The 21027-nt window shown below is 41.0% G+C and overlaps 2 protein-coding genes across 3 annotated transcripts in view; one reads left to right on the top strand and one right to left on the bottom strand.

Annotated features, from left to right (window-relative positions):
- agla (amylo-alpha-1, 6-glucosidase, 4-alpha-glucanotransferase a) overlaps positions 1–16880 on the top strand; it is a 35188-nt gene extending 18308 nt beyond the window's left edge. For both annotated transcript variants that reach the window (XM_058642952.1, XM_058642961.1), the window contains exons 15-35: positions 230–331; positions 1024–1179; positions 1381–1531; positions 2281–2405; positions 2491–2603; positions 3363–3497; positions 3587–3717; positions 3813–3949; positions 4578–4711; positions 4788–4963; positions 5057–5159; positions 6355–6478; positions 7130–7231; positions 8565–8676; positions 9128–9263; positions 9341–9453; positions 10266–10477; positions 10758–10855; positions 13495–13582; positions 14287–14420; positions 14525–16880. In XM_058642952.1, coding sequence (XP_058498935.1) covers positions 230–331; positions 1024–1179; positions 1381–1531; positions 2281–2405; positions 2491–2603; positions 3363–3497; positions 3587–3717; positions 3813–3949; positions 4578–4711; positions 4788–4963; positions 5057–5159; positions 6355–6478; positions 7130–7231; positions 8565–8676; positions 9128–9263; positions 9341–9453; positions 10266–10477; positions 10758–10855; positions 13495–13582; positions 14287–14420; positions 14525–14642 — 2700 coding nt within the window. In that variant the 3' untranslated portion in view covers positions 14643–16880. The remainder of the gene's footprint in view (positions 1–229; positions 332–1023; positions 1180–1380; positions 1532–2280; positions 2406–2490; positions 2604–3362; positions 3498–3586; positions 3718–3812; positions 3950–4577; positions 4712–4787; positions 4964–5056; positions 5160–6354; positions 6479–7129; positions 7232–8564; positions 8677–9127; positions 9264–9340; positions 9454–10265; positions 10478–10757; positions 10856–13494; positions 13583–14286; positions 14421–14524) is intronic.
- A 709-nt stretch (positions 16881–17589) lies between these two features.
- On the bottom strand, positions 17590–20827 carry si:ch73-14h1.2 (putative ferric-chelate reductase 1). The gene is made up of 7 exons (XM_058643036.1): positions 20627–20827; positions 19245–19449; positions 19092–19169; positions 18600–18676; positions 18221–18318; positions 17917–18001; positions 17590–17839 (listed from the first exon to the last, which is right to left on the bottom strand). The coding sequence occupies exons 2-7, from the start codon at positions 19447–19449 to the stop codon at positions 17780–17782; spliced, it is 603 nt and encodes a 200-aa protein (XP_058499019.1). The 5' UTR covers positions 20627–20827; the 3' UTR covers positions 17590–17779.
- Positions 20828–21027: the final 200 nt, after the last annotated feature.

Here is a 21027-nt window from a genome sequence, read left to right as displayed (position 1 = left end):
TTTTCTTTCATGGAACATTGACTTTTACAGGAAAAATCAGTTTCAGTTTCACTGTTAGTTATTGAACATTTGGGACTTCAAATCATTCTGCATTATATTTAGAGTGTCTTTATTCTTGGTTTTTGTTTTCAGGTTTAATACATACATATTTGTATATATAAGCTATTCCAAGTGTCACATGTGTTTAAGTGTGTGTGTGTGTGTGTGTGTGTGTGTGTGTGTTTTACAGCTGCGCTCAGCTCTGGACTCTCTGCCCAGCTCTGCCATCGTCTCCATGGCCTGCTGTGCAACTGGCTCCACCAGAGGATATGATGAGTTAGTGCCACATCAGGTAACACACACACACATGCACACGTGCACACACACACACAGACACAGACTTAATAACATAACACTTCATTAGTGTTTAAATTCAAGATGTTCATTTGTCCACAAACAGAAAGACCAGTCAAGGCTCCTGGAGTCAGTAAAGTTAAAGGCCAATAAATAATGACAAAAATAGAGAGAGGCAAAGAAGTATGAACTAAACTAAATAAATTAAAATATGTACTGGTAGAAGTAGACGCCTTTTACATTTACACATTCATATACGAATCTCAAAAAATATACAAAACTGTAAACGTAGTGAAAATGTACAAACATAAACACTCTTCGATAGAGGCTAAAATTGTATTTAATTATGTATATGGTTTATTTGATAGTGACAATACTACATGCTGTAGTAACTAAGGCCTTTAACAATGAGGATAAAAATGTTTTAAATCCAGTTTACAATGATGTTGAACACTAGCAGTAAAAGCACACAGTTACAGAACACTGTAAAAGACTTTGACATATTTATTATATACATTCATTTCTTTCATTGACTTTATTACAGCTGGTAATGTGTCACACATTTGCTGATTTACTGATTATTGCACATTTTACTACAGTTTAAATTAATGTGAATGAACCTGTTTTATTTTCACTCTCACTTTTTTCCTTGTGTGGTTTATTGATTGATTGATTTATGTGTGCATGTAGATCTCTGTGGTGAAGGAGGAGCGTTTCTACCCCAAGTGGAACCCCTCTGCGGTCCCCTCCTCCACCGGTGAGGTCGGGTTTCAGAGCGGCATCATCGCCGGGAAGCAGGCTCTTAACAGGCTGCACCAGGAACTGGCAGCAAAGGGATTCATACAGGTACAACACACACACACACAGAAGCACGTGTAATACCAGCGTTATGCTGTGAAACAGGAATCAGCAGCCGAGCCCTGAGTGTTAGGTGTAAAACTAAACTTAAAACATCTCCCCCTTCCTCCTCCTCCTCCTCCTCCTCCTGGTCCTCCTCCACTTCCTCCTCCTCCTCCTCCTCCTCCTCCTCCTCCTCCTCCTCCTCAGGTGTACGTGGACCAGGTGGATGCGGACATCGTCGCAGTGACCCGTCACTGTCCTAGCACGCACCAGTCTGTGGTGACCGTGTGCAGGACGGCGTTCTGGGATCCTAAAACCCACACGTACAACACCAACATCCCGCCAATGTTCATACCAGGTAAAAACAGCACGAAATTATGAATTATTCCAATGAGTTTTGTGGTTTTGAGCTGGAATACTATACATCCCTGTGTTTGTTTACATTCTGTGTGTGTTCTTGTAATAAAAAACAGATAAAGTGCATCAGCGCAAGCCAAATTCACAAAATAAAAGTATTTTTTGTTGTTGCTTTGTTTTGTTCTCAGGGCCTCAAGCAATTAAATGTTTAAGGCAAAAACTATAATACTATTAGTTGACAATCTTTGCCATTTAAAGCAAATTCCTTTCAGGGATCAATACAAGTATTTCTGATTCTGATTCTTTATCATTTATAATAATAATAATAATACTAACCTTTGGGAGTTTATCGTCTCTGTAGTAGACTGTTTTGTTCTTGGTAACTTGATAAAGGTGGTAATTATATATCAGAATTTTTTTTATTTTTCATCCAAAACTAAGCTACAAACAAACTTGTCATCAGTGTTTTTGATGACAAGTTTATACATTATTTTTATATGAAATATATAAGAAATGCAGACAGACCTTACTACTTTTAAATGTAAACTGTTAAAAAAGGAAACAAACGTTGACCAAAAACAGATCGCATCATCTCCCGTAGCATCGCTCATAATAAAATCCACATTGTCTAACTCTAAATCTAATCTCTGGCAGATAATCTTAACTTTCACAATCTGGAGACTCCAGAGGAGTTACTGGAGTTATGTTCACCCCGACACTGACACTGTGTCTGCGTCCTTCTTCCTGTAGGTAAAATCGAGGAAGTGATACTGGAAGCGAGGACAGTGGAGAGAGCAGCTGGGAGTTATGAGAAGGACAAAGACTACATCAACGGTTTACCACAGTACACCGTGGAAATAAAAGAACATATACCGGTAAGTATCTATCACACGTTTCTTCACAACCTTCAAATGAATGAATGAATGAACGTACGAATAAAGAAAAATGTGGTGTTTGTAGTTGCAGGAGAGTGCGGTGGTGAAGCAAGCTGAGGTGACGTCTAAAGGACGATCAGAGTTTGTGGAGGAAATCAGCTTTCAGAAGCTGACCCCAGGGAGTGTCATCGCTTTCAGGTAACACACACGCACGCACACACACACAAGGTACTATTCTCTTTTGAATCCATACTGGTGCCTTTTTTTAATATACATTCCTCTTTTTGTATTAGCAAACTAGTAGTTTAATTTGTGAAAATTAAGTTAAAACTTCAGATTAGCTGTTTCTGTCTCTGATTCTAAACTCTATGATTAAATTGAGCTAAATTTAGACTCAGTTACATGTCTGTTTTCTTACTTTAAGAGCAAATTAACAAACCTGATTCTTTCTGTGACTTCACACTGTTGCACAGGCAGAACACCTGATCACAGACGCAAGATAAAGTCTATATTTATATTCCCTTATTCCCAAAGATGTTCATGCTTTTAATTTTTAGATTTATCTTTGGTTCTGGTTTGACTTTGTTTTTATTTTCCCTTGTGAAATTTGAACAAAATTTCCCCTCAGGGTGCAAAGTGTAACTAAAAGAAAAACAAGCCTTGAAACAAGCGCATAATAAAGAAGATAAAGCAAACCTGCCATTGTTTAAACAAACAAACACACAAACAGGAAGAATGTGACTTTTCTGCAAACCTTCTACTGGCTTCAAACAATGTTCCAACTTATAGGGATCTTATCATAACTACAGAAGCCCGAGAGGAGCAGAGGAAGTTGAATACAAAACACAAATCCTCCTCAACTACAATTGCACACCCCTACACCTTCATGAAGCGATAGATTCCATAGATAACTTATTCAAAGGTAAATTTCCTCCTGTGTCTGATCTTTCTTTCCAGGATCAGTTTGGATCCCAGAGCTCAGAAGGTGGTCGGTGTCCTGAGACACTATCTGTCCCAGTTCAGCCCCAAGTACAGGAGAGGCAGTGTCGTAGATGAAAATCCACCAGAGATTCTCCTGAAGCCTCTGGCACAGTGAGTATTCTCTTTTCTTTATTTTACACATAAAAACCACATGTGAGAGTCTGTGTGTTACTCACACACACACACACACACACACACAGGCTGATGTCCAAGCTGACGTTAGCAGACCTGAATTTCCTGCTGTTTCGCTGCGACTCTGAAGAACAGGAAGACGGCGGAGGCTGTTACTCCATCCCAGGGTGGGAGAAGCTCAAATATGGTGGACTTCAAGGTATGTTCACTGTTAACACACACACACACACACAGGAGCCTGCTTCTCGTACTGTGTGTACAGTAAATGCAGTTGTGGTGGTTTCCTCTGTGCAGGTCTAATGTCAGTGTTTGCTGATGTCCGTCCTAACAACGACCTGGGTCACCCTCTGTGTGCTAACCTCAGACAAGGAGACTGGCTCATAGACTTTGTCTCTAACAGACTGGTTAACAGAGAGGAACCAATGGCGCAGGTGAGGATTTTACACACACACAGGCTTGTTTTTAATGTTCCATCCACAGGGAACCAGCTTGAGACACAATATACATACCAGAGCAGAGACGCAAGGAAAGACAGATTTCTGCTACTTCACAAAAGACTCGACTAATAACATCTATGATGTTTTAAGAATGATTTATTTGCTTTATCTCACAGTGAGATCGTTTTTAGCTCATAGGGAGCTCACAGGAGCTCCCGATGCACTGCTGCCTTATTGCAGTAAGTATGTTTGTGTCACTGAGGTAAATCCAAACAAAGGATTTGAAAGACTGAGGTCAAAAAATAACACATTTGAAGTCACTAACGGCGACAGAAGTTGATCAGCGAGTGCTGTGTGTCGTGGTGTAAAATCTATGATTTTCTCTAAAATTGGTGAGGGTAAAGTGATTTGCTTTTCAAAGTGACACAAACAGTTTCCAGTCAAATAGAAGAGGTCTAACTTTGAGATGAAGTAGTGAACATGTTTCCAATACTTTGTAGACTTAAGCTGGTTTTTATTCTGTGGCTGAAATCTGTCTTTTTTACAGATTGACACTGAAATTAATTCCACATAAATAAATGACATGAACAGTAATACTGTCGGGGTTCCTCTGGCTCTGCAGGTGGGTCAGTGGCTGACGGCCATGTTTTCATACTTGAAACACATCCCACGCTACCTCATTCCTGCGTACTTTGACGCCATCGTGGTGTCGATCTACACCACCGCTCTGGATGCCACCTTCAAACTCATGTCCAGGTAGGACAGAACATGGCAGAGGTGAACTTTAAATCATGTCTTTTATCTGCTGCTGAATCTTTTTTGTCGCACACAGTTTTGTCCAGAATGGCTCCACCTTTGTGCGACACCTGGCTCTAGGTTCGGTGCAGATGTGCAGCGTCGGACGCCTCCCCGCTCTCCCGCCGATCTCTGTGAAGATGGCGGACGTTCCCTATCGCGTCAGTCCGACCACGGGCGAGAAGGAGCAGTGCTGCGTCTCACTGGCTGCAGGTAAAGCGCTCACTCTCCTACACCAAAGTCCATTGAGTAAATGCTGCTCTGCTGCTGCCTTGTAGATGCTGTTTAAATGGACTTTTTCTTCAGGTCTTCCTCATTTCTCCTCTGGGATTTTCCGCTGCTGGGGCAGAGACACTTTCATCGCTCTCAGAGGACTCATGCTACTCACTGGGAGACACATCGAGGCTCGGTGCGTGTGTGGGTGTGGGTGTGTGTGTGTGTGGGGCTGCGTTTCTTTCCTCTCTTTGACTGAAAAAACTTTCCTGGAGTTTATAATTCACTATCCCAAGAAAGTCTTGGGGGAATCCTTTCAAACTTGACACAAACGTTTACTGGTGGTAAAAATGTCAAAATTACCTCAGAGATGACTTTTATTGTGCCATAAAATTTAGTATAAACTAATTTTACTGGTGTAAAACGACTACCTTTACTGATTGTATGAATTATTGACTTCACATACTCCGAGTTCAGGATTTTAAGATGGTCGCTACCATACAAACACTACTACTACTTTTACTGTTAATAACACTTTTGTTCACTAAATCAGTCGTACACACAGTACTGTATCATTTTGTCGCTACGCTGTTTTTACATTGTTGTTGTTTAGTACGGCGAACTCAAGCTGAAACAATTACTCGATACTCGATCGTCTTATTTTGATAATCGATTAATCAGTTTGAAGCTTTTTTCAATATTAAAACAAGATTTCTGGTTGTTTCAGCTTCTCAAATGTGAATATTTTCTTCATTTCTTTGCTCCATAAAACAAAGAAATCATTAAAAGTGAATCATTTTGCTTTAAGAACCTAGTTATTTCGAGGTTTGACAAACACTTATCAGCATTTTTTTAACGTTTTCTGACATTATATGGACCAAGCGATTGCTCGGTTAATGGACAAAATAATGGACAGATTAATCGGTTATGAAAAAAATCATTTGTTGCAGCTCAAAGCGAATGTAACTCACCAGTTCCGATTTCTGAGTTTAACAGATTTCAAGTATTTGAAGAAGTAAACTCACTGTCCTGAGGAAGTCTCAGGGGAATCCTTTCAACTCAACTGGTTTACTGGTGGTGAAAAGTTAAATATTACGTTATTTATGTCCTGTGAATGCTTTATCTTCAGGCTCCAGTGCGTAAATTTAGTTGAACTAGTTTTTTTGCATAATTTTTGGCATAAATTGAAAACTGTACTGATTGTACGGTAGCCCACAAGGTACAAATTAATCATGTTTTGACTTTTGACGCTAACTCAAGACTACATAGGTTCTATTATTCAGGTGCAACCACATTTAACGACACTGAACTACTCTATAATAAACTTAAATCAACGTGAGTGTGTTGTATGATTCTGGGAGGTTATTTTTGTGTCTCACTGGTCTCCATAGCAACATCATCCTGGCCTTCGCGGGGACGCTGCGTCATGGTCTGATCCCCAACCTGCTGGGCGAGGGTCGCTGTGCCAGATACAACTGTCGTGACGCTGTGTGGTGGTGGCTGCAGTGCATCCAGGTAGACGGGAACACACCCGGACACTTAGCCATAACTGATACTGGCCTCATCCTAACCATACAACGGTCTTCACCTTAAAATGTAATAATTTACATTATATGGGGGGATTTTTTTGCCCTTACCCTTAAACCAGGTCTTTACTCCTTTTAAAAGGCCCTTTAATATCAAATGTCCTCACTTTTCCAAAAATAAAACAGGGATCAGCGAGTAAATGTTTGCTTTTTTGTAAGTAATTGAATATTTTGGGCCAAAACATTGAATCTTCATCAGACAAAAGTTGCCTTAAAACGTCTTCAGTCACAGACTAAAACCCACGTTTGCTGTGAGATACAGTGCATACTCGTATCATTTAAATGTTAAGAATCACTGCTTCTTCTTTGAGATTTGAAATAAAAACACTGCGCTCGCAGTGTTTTTATTGTTTTTATTTTTATTTTGATTGTTATAGTATAGTATTTAAGTCAATTGTCAATTCTAGCAACACAATCTATTTGAATCAGTTTGCTGACCACTGGTTGAATACAACAACAAATACAAGAACACCCACACACACACAAGCTCTATTCTTCGCATGTAAAAGAGATTTTAATCTGACTTCTGAGGTGAAACAAAACAACTTTTTTAAGTTGTGTTCTTCTGTTCTTACGTCAGGACTACGTTACCCACGTTCCTCAGGGTCATGAAATCCTGCGCTGCCCAGTGACGCGCATGTACCCGACTGATGACTGTGAACCCTGCAAACCTGGAGAGGTGGTATGTATGATGTCCTGAAAATATGGTGATTCACAAAGATGTGTGTGTGTGCAGAGCCGGATTAAATAAATGGACTATACTAGGCAGACTGTATTTTTTGGGCCCCCCTCCATCAATGTTATTTATGAATTGAAATCTGAAACTTACCAAAGTTACTAATAGCGCAGTCTTTGGTTTACGAGTTTGTTCTTTGTATGCCAAAATAAGTCATGTGTCGTATATTAAACAGTGTATGCCAAAATAAGTCATGTGTCGTATATTAAACAGTCTATCAGACTATTTTTTGATTTTTATTACCGTATTTATACGTTACTACAAGGCTCTATTAAATGCTATTAAATTATCCTTATCTTATCCATTGCGAGTGTCATTGTTAAGGCAGTAGTACCAGTAAATCACCAATAGGTGTCAGCATTGCTATGTAAACAGCAAATAAGATAAATGTTGTAAGCTATTGTATTTTGCAGAAAATCTTAATTAAATGTGTTGATTAAATTGAATAGTTTAATAAGTAGTCAAATATACAAAGACCAATAAAATTTGCAGTAAGAGAAACTGTGCTGTAATTGAAAGATGTCAAGCATCACCTCTCTTCCATTTTCTGGTATTCAACACTCAGCAGCTCAGCTCCTGGTCTGGACTGTTCAGCAGTTTTCTCCACTGGTCTGGATGTTTCTCTGGATGGTGTACTGTGCAGTGTTGTTTTTGGCAGCCATTCTAGATTTAGTCTTAGTTTTAGTCTTTTGGACTAAAACACTTATTAGTTTTAGTCACGTTTCAGTCATTTCTATAGTGCAGTGTCACACATAAGTTTGACATGACATTTCCTCCGCCGGTGGTGCGCCGCGACCGACTCTAGATCGGCTTGGAAGGGCTTCGGGGCGAAGGTGGTTTACAGCGAACCCCCTCCGGACCTCGCCACGGACATGTGCACTCGCTGCGGCTCCCCCCGCCCGCCTGCCCCCAGCACGACTGTCGATCGGAGCAGACTGTCCTCAGAACGCCCTGACAGTCTCGCGCCATCAGGACGAGGAGCGTAAATCGTCTTGAAACGCGGACCAAGTCATTTTTAGGTTTTGATTGTCCGTCTCTCTGGGCCCCCTGCCAATCGGGCCCTAGGCACGTGCCTAGTTTGCCTTTGCGTTAATCCGGCTCTGTGTGTGTGTGTGTGTGTGTGTGTGCTCATTTTAAATATAGTTTTTTGGGTTGTTTTTTTTTAGATCCGAGTCATATCCATCAACTTTTTCCACAAATAAAGACACATTTTGTTTTTATGTCACAAAGAAATATTATGTATTGTTGTGTGTCTGTGTGTGTGTGTGTGTGTGTGTAGGAGCAGCCTCTGCACGATGTAATTCAGGAGGCTCTACAGCGACACCTGCAGGGCATTCTGTACAGAGAGAGAAATGCCGGACCCAAGATCGACAGGAACATGAAAGACGAGGGTGAGACATAAAAACCTTTGTGGGGAAATTTTTTTGTCTTTAAAGGGCTTAACCTGGTTTTAGAATTGGGTTTAGGTTATTATTAGATCTAGGTACTTGATTGTGATGGTTAAGGTTAAGGTTAACCCATGTCCTCACTAAGGTATAACAACACGTTTGTAATGACAAATACAGTTTACTTATTTCAAAGTCACTTTAAAATAAATATTTACACTTGAATAATAACACAACCCTCGGCTGTTTTAAACCTGCTAAACTATTTCAACAAAACAAATATTTGTTGTGATTAAAGGTCCATTACACCCGCTTTATTCAACACATGCACAGGTTATATGAGTTAAAGTTTATTCTTACGTAAACCAAACCTCAGTCACATGGTTCCCAGTCTAAATGTCAGACTTTGACAGACCTTTGGTCACCTGAGAAACTTTTTAAACTTGTCTGTTTTTAGGCTTCACCGTGTTTGTGAAGGTGGATCCGGACACAGGCTTTGTCAGTGGAGGGAACCGCTTTAACTGCGGCACGTGGATGGACAAGATGGGAGAGAGCGACAAGGCCAAGAACACGGGCATGCCGGCTACACCCAGGTGACCATAGAACCCCCTCCTCCCCACGTCCTCAACTGTCCCTTTAATGTTGTAACTTTGTGTGTGTGTGTGAGCAGAGACGGAGCGGCGGTGGAGATCGTTGGACTCAGTAAGTCAGCCGTTCGCTGGGTCGTGGAGCTTCGTGCCAAAGGAATGTTTCCTTATGATGGAGCGACAGTACAGAGAGACGGTACACACACACACACACACACACACTTCCTGATGCCAATCAATTTCTTGAATCGATTCCAGTTTTCAATTTCAATTTATTTGATTCTCCATTCGTTCAGTTTCCGTTAGAGCTGCAACTAACGATTATTTTCATAATCGATTAATGTGTCGATTATTTTCTCGATTAATCGAGTAATCGTCTGGTCCATAAAATGTCAGAAAATGTTGTTTTAATCATGAGAAAAGCTTCAAACTGATGAATTGATGATCAAAATGGTTGACGATTTAATTAATAATTGATTTCAAATAAAGTAAATAAAGATATTTTTCACAGAATCAATACTGCAAATATTATACAACTTGGATCTCAAGCATTGGAAAAGTTGCACGTAGAAGTTTTTCTGGATCCACACAAAATCTGCAGATTCAGCTCTTAGCTTAGCCTGAGCCGTGGTCACACAAGCTCCTGGAAACAGGGAATGGCATATATTTAAAGATCGATATATAATATATGAGTTTTTAAAGTTTTATTCCGACTTTAGGGAGCATTACAAACGAAACGTTCAACTAGGAATTCAGAAATTCAGACTTCTAATTTGCCCACAATTCAAACGTTAGTCCTAAACTGAACCAGCTCCTCAGAAATGAACATTCTGCCTCATTAGGACCAGGTTTTTGGTCTCCATGAGGACTACTGCTCCTGACAAGATCAGTGTTTACGACAGAGAGAGGCAACAAATACGACATACTTGAGTCAGTGCATGCGCAGCCCAGTGGCTGTTGCTGGTACTACAAGTAAAGTAACAGCGTGTCTCCTCCGCTGTGTTGCAGGGACGGACGTGTTTATCTCATACGCTCAGTGGAACCAGCAGCTGCAGCAGACCTTTGAAGCAGGTTTCTGGGTCTCCGGTGAACCCGAGGACCCCAATGAGAAACGCCCAGACCTGGTGCACAAGAAAGGCATCTACAAAGACAGCTACGGGGCCTCCAGCCCCTGGTGTGACTACCAGCTGAGACCCAACTTCACCATCGCCATGGTGGTGGTAGGTTCAACACCATAATCATTAATTTTTCCTGATTTTTCAGCTTCTTAAATGTGAATATTTTTTTTGCTCCATTTAAAACAAAATCATTAAAACTAAATAATTTTCCAACATTTTTACCAACATTTTTACACATTTTATGGATCAAACAAGTCCTCTAGAAAACAATCAACAGTTTAAATGAACTGTCTAATCTGGTCTGTAGTGAATCAAATAGAAGCAGAATTAATAGATAATATAATTATGAGCAACATGTGTCTGTTTCTGCATGTTGTAAAAGGCTCCAGAACTGTTCACAGTGGACAGAGCCTGGAAAGCTCTGGAGATGGCTGAGAAGAAACTGCTGGGACCACTGGGGATGAAGACACTCGACCCAGAGTAACACAAACACACACACACACACACACAATAACCTCAAACCTAGACCCAATTCTAATCCCAGGACCAGGTCTTAAACCACCAAAAAAACCTTTTTAAAAATGTGAGGAGCAGACAAAAATGTCTTCACTCCATTAGGTTTATATACGTTTTTTTGTGGGTGCTTGAAAAAATTAGGGATGTCCTGATCCGATATTGATATCGGATATCGGTAACGAGTATCGGATGGCCTCTAAAGTCTCTATCTAGCACTTCTATCCAGCAGCGCCCATTGTGATCATGTGGGCTCTGCGTGTTGGATGGATGTAGAGCCCACATGATCACAACAACAGTGTGTGTGTGCTACTGCTATTTCAGAGGTTAAATATTTTTCTTAAGCTGCACAGCGAGTGCGAGCTAGCCGTTAGCACCATGCTAGCTCATCCTGAGGTGAGCTGCTAAAACAACATTGTTTCATAAACCAGCGCCACCTGTCGACTTTCAACAGCCTCTGTTTGTTAATTATACCCCAAAAACCAGCCATGCCAAGAGCTTTCTGTGATTTAAATGTGTCCTGAAGCTCCACACACGGAGGGAAGTACGTCTGCGGGGCCGGGCTCCAGGTTTACCAGCGGGACGAGTCATTCACCCTGTGTGGGTTGGGCTAATCCAAAATAGTGAAAACAAGGGGGGTGTTCTCTGAAGACACGCTGTTACCTGTGAAATATGGGTGCTCTGAAAACACCCTCATTAGCACTTGGTACTTTCCTCCTGATGAAGTAAACCATAGACAGACAGACAGACAACTTTATTAAACCATATTTATTAGACCATAGACATGTGGAGGCCGTAACCGGAGCCTACCCTTCAAGAACCTGTTCACAAGAACATGTGAGCCCAGCGTGAGCAGCGTGTCATGGCCTAGACGATGATGGCTGACGTAAGTCAGAAAACTGTTTCTTGACCTTAGTCACCTGCAAACTTCGCTCCAAAGCCTGCTGGGCTGCAAGTCCAAATATCTGACCTGGAATGACAGGTAGCGTGCGGAGTGTCCTCCTACATGGCTCTGATAAGGGGGATTGGATAAGCCACACTTGGTGCCGAGCCAAGGTCAGGATGGACTTCCCAAGCTCCCTGCTCATGAAGGCAAATGCCTGGAGAGAAGCATCACTTAGACTCCGTGTCTGGGCATCGGCTCCAGTCGTCTGAAGGGTCTGAGATAAAGCCAGGACCAGGTGGGAAATGGAGTTCCCGATGCGTCCCATCCGAGCTGCTATGTCATAGCTCTTAGTGAGGAGGTCATCAGTGATCCTACACTGTTGGCGTGGCATCAGGCCTAAGGGCTTCATCTGGAGACACTATCAAAGAAGCGATAGAAGCATCAACAGCAGGCATCTGCTCTTGTCCGTACTGGGCCACATCCTTAATGGCAGCCAAAGCCCTACAGTCACTTGGCAGGTGAAGGAAAGTTTTGGGGTCCAGCCAGCACCTCTGAAGTTCATTAATGTATGGCTCAGAGGGTGGAACCTTAAAGGCAGACGGTTGTGGGGTATGTTTGAAAAAAGCATTGGCGGGAGCAGCCTCTACAGGGGCAGCATCCAACCCAAGCCGTGAGATGGCTTATTGAATAGACTGCTTAACTGTGGGAGAACCAGTCTCAGCATCCCTTGAGGATTCTGCACCTGACCCATGGGAGTCAGTCACCGAGGGAAGGGGGGACCCCTCCTCCAGCTCCTCTCTGTCCCCTGCTTCATCCCCAGTATAAAAATTTCCAGAGGCAGCAATTGACAGCATGTCTTCATCATGATGATACTAGCCACTAGTATCATCATGCAGGGAGGCCAGGCTATCGCTCTCACCCTGGTTCCTGAGTGGCGGCACCGAGGCAGCAGAGCCAGCAGTGGGAGGACCACCAGGCTGCAAGTTAAGGAGGAGGGCCTTAATCTGACCAAACTCAGAGGCCAAAGTGTCCACTTTAAGAGCTAAGGGTTCAGCACCCTCTCCTCTCTTCTTTGAAATAGAAACGTCCTCCTGTACGTACCTCCGGTGCCTGGAGCCCGAAGGGGGGTTATATGCTGGGGTCCCCGAAGGCGGTAACCTATCCTCAGCAAAGTTACTGTCAAGTTTAATCAACCTTTCAGTCCTCTTTGCCAATGGCATGCAGGAACAATTAATGCAAGCATCTACAGTTAGCGCCAACCTGAGGTGTTCAATGCCAAGACATGAAGGGCATCTGTCATGGCCGTCCTCTCGACTGAGAGGAGCCATGCCAGACGTACAAACAGTCAGCATAGTAACAAGTCAACATAGTAACCAGCCTCGCAGTCGGACTTCGACTGACCTGACGACTGCGAGGCTGGTTACTATGCAAGGCTGGCGACGTAGCGGCAGGGCAAGAAACACCCAGCTACGATCACATAGACAAGGTGCAGTCACAGAGGAAAAACACCAGCAGTGTTGGTCCTAGTGACTAGGACTGTATGCTGGTGAACTAGACTAGAACTTCCAGTTCTTCTACCGCAGTCTCAGTGAGTGATTTAAATCACAGAATGCAGTAAAAACCACATCATGTTTTTTTGTTTTTTTTTTCAAACGTATATTATGTCACATTGTGCCACGCTCACAATTTGTGTTGTTATTGTTGTTTGTGTTGTTATCAGTGATATGGTTTACTGTGGCGTCTATGACAACGCGCTAGACAACGACGACTACAACCTCGCTAAAGGTTTCAACTACCACCAAGGCCCGGTGAGTCCAAGTGTCCACGGTTTTGTTTTTCCGTTAATCGTGAGAGATCGTATCGAGATTTATTTGTCCAGATGCGACTAATCAAAGTAAATTAAGCAGTTGATTTGTCGCTGTGGTTGAATCAGGGGCCTGTACACAGACACAGGTCTTCTTGTCTTTGTTTCTGTGGCACCGTGACAGTGCCACATACAGGCCTGCCATGTGTACTATATGTATAAAATAATTTTTTGGGTTACGACATACTATAGTATGACTTTTTGGTGTGATTTTAAAATCACTGCAAAATCAAACACTACAGAAGTAACTTTAAAAGATGTTAGCTTTATTTTTGAGGTTTATATCATGGGACAGTAGAAAAAAGGAAAAATCCAGAAATAACCTTATCCCACCGTAATGCGCAATAAAAATACTCCAATACAGCAACAAATCCGAAAAATGGAAAAACAAATCCGAAAAATGGAAAAATCCCTTGTTAAACTAAGAAAAAGATCACGTAGGAAATGTTCTGTTTCCATGTGGAAGCACTTCTTGTTTAATGGAGAAGTGGTTGAATTTGTGTTCAAACCACTTTCAAATATCAATTTTAATCAAAATTGGTCTTAAATAAGATATTCAAAAAACAGTCTGAATATGCAAAAAAACATGATCTTTTTGACACTGAATCTGTTATCTCTGTGTGTGTGCGTGTTTGTGTGTGTGTGTAGGAGTGGCTGTGGCCCGTCGGTTACTTCCTGCGAGCCAAACTCTACTATGCGAAAAAGCTGGGAGACGAAACCTACGGCAACTCTGTGAACTTGGTGAAAAACGTACTGTCGCGACATTACACCCACCTGGAGAAGTACGACCATCATCATCACGCTACCTCCTCCTCCTCTTCTTCCTTTTGTCCTTGTGTCTGTCCCACGTCTGTCCTGCCTGACATTGTCCTCTGCTTTCCCTCAGGTCTCCGTGGAAGGGTCTGCCAGAGCTGACCAACCAGGACGGTCAGTACTGTCCGTTCAGCTGTGAGACACAGGCCTGGTCTCTGGCCACCGTGCTGGAGGTCCTCTACGACCTCTAGGTGACCCCCGCACCTCTGACATCACTTCCTGTGATCAGAGTGGTCTCTCTGTGCTGCATTCATGTACAGTGGGGGTAAAATGTTGTTTTGAACGTTACATGACTTTGGACAGGAAGTGGTTTGATTTCATGTCTTAAAAATTAAAGGTCTAGTCTGTGAAGTGTATCGGCAAAAATTGAACATACGAACAGCCACACCCTTTTTTTGGCATGCAAAGGCCACCATAGTTCTCTGATGTTCTCCGGTTGCGCAGCTGGTTGAGTGGACATGTCCCTCGTTTTGCTTTTGTCACTAATTCTCACACACTGGTCCTTTAAGAGCTCAAATTTATACGATATATTTAATAAAAATGAAATTATCTTCACATAGAAAGGCTCATATTTCTCCCACCGTGACATGAATGCAGCATATTTTACAGGTGGAGTCGCTGTGTTGAGATGTTGTCAGAGCATAAATGGTGCTATAGTGTTTCTGTAGTGTTAAAACTAGGGCTGTCAATACATAAAAGGAAATATGAATAATTGATGTTTTAATGTGAAATAATAAGATTTAACGCAGAGTTTAACACAAAAACAAGCATATTTAAATTCAGATACTGTTGTTTAAGAGAGTTTTAAAGTCTAAAGAGATTCTCTCCTGTGAAAATCATTATATATATATTATTATAATATATGTAATTAATGTACGTTTGTATCCATTGGCAGGAAAAAAACTAAAGCCAGACCAAACTAAAAAGAGCTTAGAAATAATTAAAAGAAGAAAGTCATTTCTTGTGTGTGCTCGTATGCTGCGTTCCATTTGTAGTCCAAACTCGGAATATTCAAGGTCTCATACCCCGAGTTTATGAGTAATTTCATATTTAACCGTAGACACACGTAAACAAACACAATGTCAAGTGTTGTTTGTGTTAGTTTCCGACTTCTGATGTACGTGGAACGCAGCAAATATTGTCTCATGCGTACAGCACGCCGTGGAGGCGTTGAATGAAAATGCTTACCATTCTCTTTAAACGGCAGCATCGTTGTCGCCAAACCTTTACCGAACTGCATTGTGGGTCCTTCACTAAGCAAAATGACTCACATTATGCAAGTATTATTCCCGCGCAGGCGTTTAGCTAATCAAATTACGCTTAGGCCTGATCTCCCAAATTGCTTTTTGTTTTTTTTGTCACAAACCCAAACTATCATTGTTGCAAAATTAGCTGCTACGAAGTTAGCCGTGATAGCTTTGTACGCATTGCCTACATGAGAGACTTCCTCTCATGATTATTGTATACAATCGGAGCTCTCGGGACAAAAGCTACGAAGTCGACAGAAGCCGCTCTGCTAACGTCCTGATAACCCGCCTCCAGCATTAAGTGTCCGGTCCGCTTATTGTCAGGTGAGCGCAGACTGCAGTTACCATTCTTTAACAGTAGAGTGCACTGTCCTTACTCGCAGAAGTCCTTACTCAGCCTTTATTTGTCCGCTCGAGCATTTTCATCTTTCGTGTCCTGATGCACTTTGTGTTGTCATCATTGTTGTCGTCTACAATGCTAATATTGTGTGTTAGCTTACACGTGTCGCTAGGTCTGTCAGACCACTTTTTAAATTGCGATTAAAGTGCGGTGGCTTCTTCTTCTTCTTCTTTGGATGGTGTGGTGAAAAAGTAAACTTTTTAAAACATGAAAATTAATCGCAAACAACTAACGTGTTTAATTCTTGACAGCACTAGTTTAATTATTTGTGAGCTGAACTGGTTTTGGTCCAGTTTGTCGTTGAAAAGTATTAAAACCATTAACTATGCATTAACGCACTTTGACCCCACAGCCAGGAGTTTTATTAACAAACACTTAAACAACTTTATTATTATTTTTAGATCATGTGACTGATCGATCAGACACTGGCTGAATAGTTGCCTTCATATGCACAAACATATATAAATATATGTATACTGTACGTCTTCCTGCTGTTTCCACTTGAAAGCTGCTTTGTGCTGAGTCATCATTCACTGCTGTGTGCATGAAAGTCGTTTTCATTTTACGATGTAGTGTGACTTTGCTGTAGGTCCGTGGTTGCTCTGCAAATGTAACACAGAGCAAATTATTTCATCAGCATTTCCCTAAAAAGTGAGTTAAAGATACTAAAGAAAACACTGTAAACAACACAACACGTGTGAGTGTGTGTTTGTGGTTTGACGTCTTTGTCTGTGTGTATCTGCGCTAACATATTTGTGTCTTTAAAGTCCTCTTTGATGTCATGTATGTGCTCTCCTGGAATTAGTTTTTATTTATGTATTTATTTATTTATTTATCTGTTGATGAAATGTTGACTTTTGCTCCTATGACACAGTGTGAAAAAAATGGTGACATCCGTCACCTTAGGTACATAAATCATCACATTGAAAAACCATTGTAAAGCCTCTCCCTGTCATTAGGTTAGATGAAATCATGCTTTCATAGTGAAGCCCAGCCCTCAAATTAATATATTTCTTTAAAAATATATTTTCGTCTGATTGCCATAGGTGTAATTTTCCTGTTAATCCAGCAGGTGGTGGTGGTATTGTATGATAAATAGCCAGTGAAAATTATAGAAAATTTAAGGTGCAAAAGGTTTATTGTTTAATTGCAGTTGATACAAGTGGGACATTAAGGTGCTGAGAGTGAATAGATGACACAACACCAAAAAATAATATTGCAAAAAAAATTAAGTAAATCTTATCACCATGTAGTTTATTGAAAATTAGGCATATTTTTGTTTGAAAAGCTGGCATTTAAAGGGTTAAAAAAAAAGTCTTTATTAAAAATTGAGGTTTTATGGAGTGGCCTTTTTTGGACTCAAGGTGAAGAATGTTATTTTTAAGGTCAACAAGTTTTCCTTTCAGTTTCTTTTGGTGAAAGAAAAACAAATATTTATTCACGATTAAAGGGACAGTTCAAGTTTTTTCAGTTCAAGAATTATGTGTGGTTTTATGAGGTACCAACACATCATTGGCACTAAAACATGGCTGCAAGCAGGGACAAGAAAAATGGACATATGTTTGCAGTTTCATTTCTTTCGCAGGTTTGTGATATAGTCCAATATTTTAGTTTAATGTAACTACACCATCTTAAAAAAACATTTGAAGAGTGTGTGTGTGTGTGTGTGTGTCTGTGTCTGTCAGCTGAAGGCTATGAGAATCAGCAGGCTGATGAAGAGAAAAACTGAAGAGGAGACGACCTGGAAAAGAGAGAGAAACAGAGTTACATCGGCTGTGACATGAAGCACAGACAGACAGAGACGGTGGCAGAACTCACTCCAGTGGCAGAGCTGGTGTCTCGTCTCACGGAGCTGCTGTTCAGCTGAACCCAGAATGTTCTGTAGTCCTGGACCAGAGTGGCACTAACAACAAACAATTACATCATCATCAACAACAAACAAACAGGTACGTGGAAAGTGGGTGAGTAAAACCAGAGGTGATTGTTGCAGTACCAGCAACAGCCACTGGGCTGCACATACACTGACTCTGCCCTCATGAGTGGTTGGTCGTTATTTCACGCTTTTTTGCTTTTACACTTATTTTAAATGTAAAGTTTAAGTTTGAACTGCGTGTGTGTGTACCTGAAGTAAATGTCTCCATGGTTACTGTTGCTAGGAGCCTCCCAGGTCAGCTCCACCTTCTTCTTCCTGTCTCCCGTTGCCTGACTGACAGTGGAGTTCTACAAACACAAATAAATGTTTATTTGTCCATTATTTATGTCTATATATGTGTATATATATGTGTGTGTATATATAGGTGTGTATATATATATATGTGTATATATGTATGTATGTATATATATATACATATATGTATATATATATACATACATATATGTATATATATACATACATATATATGTATATGTATGTGTGTATATATATATGTGTGTGTATATATATATATGTATATGTATATATACACACACACACATATGCACACACACACACTTATACACACCTTGATGTTTTTACAGTGCAGTGCAGTGAACATGGTGGTGTTGATGTTGGTGAACTTTCCCACAGGCCACAGCAGAGCTGCAGACACACAGAGACAAAGACAATCTGTATACACTCAAAATCATGTCATATAACGCACACACACAAAGAACACACTACACTGTAAACCTTAACATTTAAATTTAAAATGCCAAAAATAAATGTAATGATCATTTTTCACATTCATCATAAAAGTGTGTGATGATTCCAAGCTAAACCGGTCCTTGAAGAAAAAGGCCCTTGAATATTTTTTGAAAGTCATGGGTCCATGGGTTCCCACAGGGCCTTGAAATCCTTAAAAATGTAAATTTGTCTCGAGCTTTGTGAACATGTTTCACATTTTATTTAATAATGGTTTGACTGCACTTCCAGGCCACCGTACACCAGAGGGCGGTAGCACACACACTAACATAGCATATATAAAATGACAGTCAAAGGTCAAAGGTTGTTTTACCGTCTTCGTCATTGCTTCTCGCTTGTAACAGAAAACCCTCGAAGTAGGAGGAGCTGCTGTTGTTCACCTCCAACGTCACTGTAAACACACAATCCACAAAGTTCTAATCCAGCATTTGTTTATCCTTTGTTTTTATTGTGAGGATAACTGCACCTGCAATGACTCCCCCTGGCCTGTAGGTGTCCCTGGAGGTGGACACAGTGAACGGAGGGTTGCTGTTGGAGGGTTTGTAGGGCGGGTGTCCTGGCATCATGTGGGCACAGGAGTACGCCACTGAGCCGTTAGGGAAGCACAGGCACTGTTGCACACCGCACACGCAGAGGACAGCGAACAGGGACAGAGACGCTGAGGGGGACATCTGGACAAGACGGGGACACGCTCACAGTTAGCTCTGGAGTTGTCTGTTTTATTGGCTAGCTACACTAGACATACGAGAACGACTTTAGAAGAATCTGCTTCGGTTTTGTATTGTATCTGCTTTTTTTCCACACAGAAGCAGTGTTTTGGGCGAGGCGAAAAACTCTGCAGCGCCACATACAGGCCTGGGATATGTACTACAATGTTTAGAGGGATTCAAGTGTATGAAGACGAAATTTTTCCCGTTTCCCAGCCTCTTGGTCTTAAACCCGTATGTTTCTTCTTTTAATATTTTAATATACAGTTAAAAATTTAAAATTACACTTTACAAAATGCTTTATTTGTCATTTGGAACTGTAAAATTATGATAATTTTTTTAATGTTAATTAAAACAATAGCACATAAATCTTTACTAAAATGTTAAGAAAATTCTGATTTATTTGTGTGAGGGGACCCTATAAACATCTCCTCTGACCTCTGTGGGCCCCAACCCAGTGTTCGGAAAACACTTTGTGTAACAGCAAGTTTTTTAGTGATTTTGGTGCTTTTTTCTCTCCCTGTGTGTTTTTTTACTACTGTTTTATTTTGTATATTTGATTTTTGTTTTTCTTTAAAGTGTAACTAAACCCTCTCTTCTCTTCTGAATAACAAGAAGTGGGCTGAGATCACACACACACACACACATGCTTGGTTTTCACCTGAAAAAAGTGGTTCAGGGATTGAGTTTCACTTTAATTGGACAGTAATTGTTGAGCTGGTTGGGCAGGTGGTCAAAATGTTCATTCTAATCTTAAATGACTTTCCTGGAAAAACCCATTATCTGCCTTTTTCCTTCATTTAGTTCCTCTCCTGTATCAGATTTCCCTGCATGTCTTTGAGGAAAAACCCACGGCAAATATTTAATATTTAACACAGTTCCGGTGCAATGGTTTGCTAAGACTTTTTAAGAAATCATTTTGAGAAACCGTGGTATGAGATACTGTATTTTTGTTTTTTTAAGTCATAAAACTTATCTCGCAATAAACGCTGTTTGTCGCCTTGATCGAAAAAAAGCACAATTAACTGCTCTCACCCAGAGGCAAATTAAATGTATTTGAGTGTCGGACATTTATCACACATTTCAAACTTTTATTTTAATTGTAAAATCATATTTTCCAGGTTCTCCAACCATCACCTACCTTCTTTCTCTGTGGAGGAGCTGATGATGGTCACCTGTTCACGATTCTTCTCAGATATGATGACGATGATGTTGTTTGTTAAATGTCTGCAGATGAAATGAAATCACCTCGAGCTGCTGAACTGAAGTCCGTCCTCTGTCTCAACAAGAAGAAGTAGAAGAGTCTTCAGGTGAGACTGCTTTCACACAACAAATTGCCGTTCACTCACGCGTGTGATTCGGTTTCTCCCATCACTGAAACCATGACAATGCAAATTGTGCCAGGGTTATGAAAGAGTGTCAATTATGACGCCTCATGTTTCTGATTACAGATTACTCAGTTTAATGCTTTTTAAAAAACTCCTCTTCTTCAGAGCTTGGATTACCAGGGTTAATCTGCTCGCCCATTGAAAAGTCGGCGTT

The sequence above is a fragment of the Solea solea genome, chromosome 1 (assembly GCF_958295425.1).
Source record: "Solea solea chromosome 1, fSolSol10.1, whole genome shotgun sequence".
In the NCBI taxonomy this organism is placed as follows: domain Eukaryota; kingdom Metazoa; phylum Chordata; class Actinopteri; order Pleuronectiformes; family Soleidae; genus Solea; species Solea solea.
The sequence above is the reverse complement of the archived record's forward strand: the minus strand, read 5'-3'. Positions and strand labels throughout refer to the sequence as shown.